This window comes from Aplysia californica, unplaced genomic scaffold, assembly GCF_000002075.1.
Source record: "Aplysia californica isolate F4 #8 unplaced genomic scaffold, AplCal3.0 scaffold00244, whole genome shotgun sequence".
Classification (NCBI taxonomy): domain Eukaryota; kingdom Metazoa; phylum Mollusca; class Gastropoda; order Aplysiida; family Aplysiidae; genus Aplysia; species Aplysia californica.
The window spans coordinates 187,166-191,156 of record NW_004797514.1 but is presented as its reverse complement, the minus strand read 5'-3'; the positions used below and the strand labels follow the sequence as shown (position 1 = coordinate 191,156).

The 3,991-nt window shown below is 39.2% G+C and overlaps 1 protein-coding gene across 1 annotated transcript in view; it reads left to right on the top strand.

The window, feature by feature from the left end:
• The window catches only part of LOC101864464 (protocadherin Fat 4), a gene marked incomplete in the record, with an annotated part of 42,389 nt that overhangs the window by 4,308 nt on the left and 34,090 nt on the right, over positions 1-3,991 (top strand). Inside the window, 3 exon segments of the mRNA XM_013083610.1 lie at positions 127-346; positions 2,465-2,661; positions 3,508-3,628. Coding sequence (XP_012939064.1) covers positions 127-346; positions 2,465-2,661; positions 3,508-3,628 — 538 coding nt within the window.

Sequence of the window (3,991 nt, the reverse complement as noted above, 5' to 3'; positions counted from 1 at the left end):
TCTCTCTCTCTTTCTCTATCTATCTATCTCTCACCCACTCACTCACTTACTCACTCACTCACTCACTCACTCACTCACTCACTCCCCCCTCGCTCTCTCACTCTCTCTCTCTCACTCACTCTACAGCTGGTAGTTGACGTGGACAATAACGTAAGCCCTGGGCCCACCAGAGTGACTGTCGTTGTTTACATCGATTCGGAAAACGAGGAAACGCCTGTCATCACTAACCTGAACAACGTGAACATCTCTGAGACGAAGCTTGTGGGCACCACGCTGACGACCTGTACAGTCACAGACGCCGACCGTTCGGACACAGCGGACGCTCAGACACAGCTGAGCATCGTTTGTGAGACATGTTTTCTTTTTATTTACTAGATAATATTTTTGCTTTATGTATTAGAGGTACCTTTCTTTATTTATAAAACGCGTTTGTTATTAGACAATATTAGAAGCATGTTTCGTTATATCTATTAGAGGTATTTGTCATTATTTATTAAACATATTTTTCACTATTTAATAGAGATGTTTGTTATTATTTATGCTTTTACTACATATTTGATAATTTTCATCTTTCATTGGATATATTTTCCATTATTTATTCGATACGCTATATTTTTTAAACTGATATTTAAACTCGGGTCGAATGCCGCGCTTCGCAACACACGCGGTGAAAAATATTCATACTCGCATTCCTGTATTATTCCTGTATTACAAGCACACACTATATTACTTGTTTTATGAAATTCACGTGCACACATGCTTAAAGAAATAGCATAATAACATACATACATATCGCATACCGACCAATTCATTGTACAGCAATCCTTTCAAATAGCAACATACCAGGAGATGAAAAGCCGTTCTGTGTCGGATGCGACACAGATTTTACCTTAAGACACATCTTTACCGAATGTCTAGACTTTGGAGAGATCCGAAGGAAATATTATAAATGCCAGAAATTGTTAGACATTTTTTCCGTCGTTGGTCCCAGCAGAATTTTGAATTTTGTGAAGGCCATTGGCCTTTATGGCAAATTATAACATGAAATTGTCCTATTTAATTTTTTATAAATGTTAACTAGAAAAAATCGTTTTAGATTGAAAAAATATATATATTTACACTGATTTTTAAACATTTAACATTTTAAGATTCAACTACTAACCCGAGCCAGCGTACAGTAAACTGTTGTGTACAAAACTAACTTGCGTTTCGCGTGCTCATATGACCTTATGCAGTTGCGAGCGCCGTAAAACCCTATACTAAACAAACAGCAACATACCAAGTTGTGATAAAAGAACAACACATTAAAAAACCACCCCAAAATAAAACCTGGCAATCACGGCGATCACAGAAGAGTCAAAATATCTAGGGATAATTTTAATTAAGTGAGAAACAAAACTTTCTCGTCGGCTGTTTATATATGAAACGGGCAAGTTACACTTGTCGCACCAATCCTACTTTTAAGTACCCTATATCATTATAAAATTCTTTTTCACATTTTTATGATGGACTTCGACTGTCTTAAACGAGTTTTTGCTTATATAAGAATACAGTTTGTGGAACATTCAACGGGTTTTCGACTCGATTATTTTTATAGGAATATTCTACAGATACTCTTGTAATATATGTGAGGCAGCGTGGTGGAATCAGGCTCTCGTCAAAATAATCAAAGTGAAGAAACTTGCATTTTTCTACTGGTTTGTGAATTTTTATCAAATTTTTTTTTTTGGCTCAACACCTTTCATGCCCATTAAAGAACTCATTTCTAAGTGGATTTTTCTGGAAAAAACGTTGATTAAAGGCACAAAAAAATGTAACTTTTCAGTTACCACGGACTCTTAAGCTAAGGAAATAACTAATCTTTGACGGCCATTTTCTCACTAATTTTACCTCTGAAAACAGGCGACCCCCACCTCCTTCATTCGCAAATATCTTGACTTGTATTCAAGATGCATGGATATTTTTTTCATCGAAATAAACACAAGTTAAACAGCTTTAAGAAGATACTAATAACTCTACATGCCCAAAAAATTGACGAGAGCCTGATTCCACCACGCTGCCTCACATATGGCTCTATTATAGTTCCCTATTTTTTTTCTTTAAAAAGGGTTTATCCTGTTTTTTCCACTTGATTTATTTTTAAAGGGATATTCTACTAGTATTGTTGAAATTGAGGGCTAGTACATGTACCCTGATTTTTTTTTCTTCTGAAAATGGGCTTAGGGTCTATCTTGTTTTTCACTTGATTACTTTCATAGGGGATATTGGTACTGCTGTAATTGAGGGTTGGTGCCCTGCTTATAACTAAAAAAAGGAATTATCCTGTTTTTCATTCGACCCCTACAGTTGTTTTCCCCTTTCTATTCGTCTGCTTTCTTCACATCTCGAAACCATGCCATCATCATATGTTTTCCTCTACGTATTTTTCTTTTATCTGCAAATCTGGAAATCCAATAAACACCAGCTGGGAACACGGACAATAAGTTTGCCATCGATCCGAACAACTGTGATATCATACTGATCCAGCCTCTGGACTATGAGTCAGGGACTACTTCCTATACTCTGACTGTACGCGCCACTGACAAGGGAGTCAACCTAGGTCCTAAAACTGTTGAGGAGACTGTGACCATTACTGTCGAAGACATAAATGACGTGGTACCGGTGAGTGCCATAGATCCAATCATCATCATCATCATCATCATCATCATCATCATCATCATCATCATCATCATCATCATCATCATCATCATCATCATCATCATCATCATTTTTTACAGCAGAAAAAAATAATCTTCATCCTCCTTCTCCTCCTCCTCCTCCTCCTCCTCCTCCTCATCATCATCATCATCACCATCACCATCCTTGTCGTAATTATCGTTGACGTCGTCGTCATCGTCGTTTTCATCATCCCTCATTAGGAGCATTTCAAGAAAGTCAAGATCTGAAAGGAGGGAAGTAGCATTTGGGCAATCTGCCTCCTCTAAGTCTACCGCCCAGACAGAGCTGTGCCATAAAAACTGCTTTATAATCCTCTGTCAGGACGCAAAAGGCCATAGTGTAATGACAATCTACTGACACGTTTGACCCCACGGGGCGGTGCCACTGACTGAAGTGTCTTTAGGCCATTCCCAAAGGGGGGACATTTCTCGTTCATGCACAGCAGAATTGTAAATGGGCTGATTCATCAATGTCACACTCATAAATGTGCCTGATCTACAACAGGGAATTGCTACTTTTTCTTTCCTAATCCTTATTTTTGTCATTTTTCCTCTACTTCTTGTGTATGTTTGTCACTCTCTTGTGACCGGCTATTTCCGGGGTGCCTTGAAAGTCGAAACAGACTTTGTGCTGTTGAAGCTAGAGAGGTGAGCAGAGTAAGCCTGATTCCCTGTAAAGACGTCTCTGTTAACATCCACCCATAGGCTCTCATATGGCCTTATGCAGTTGCAAGTGCCGTAAAACCTCTACTAAATATAAAAAAACGACACGTTTGTCTAATCGGCACAGAGTTGTACACAGACTACGATCATCCAGCCTATCCTAGATGGATCTACAGCGGGTTCCGCTGTTGCATCTCTCAGTTGTACCGACCCGGACGGAGGGCCTCTCACCTATACCATCAATAGTGGTCAGTATTGGGGGGGGGGTGGGTTGGTCTTGTTTTGTTTTGTTTTGTTTCGTTTTAATAATTTCAGTTATGATAAAACGAATAAATGGAAGACACCCTGTTTGACTGAGAGAGAGAGAGAGAGAGAGAGAGAGAGAGAGAGAGAGAGAGAGAGAGAGAGAGAGAGAGAGAGAGAGAGAGAGAGAGAGAGAGAGAGAGAAGATAAAACTAATAAACGGAAGACACCCTGTTTGACTGAGAGAGAGAGAGAGAGAGAGAGAGAGAGAGAGAGAGAGAGAGAGAGAGAGAGAGAGAGAGAGAATATAAAACTTATAAACGGAGAGACACCTCTGTTTTGTCTTGGAGAGAGAGAGAGAGAGAGAG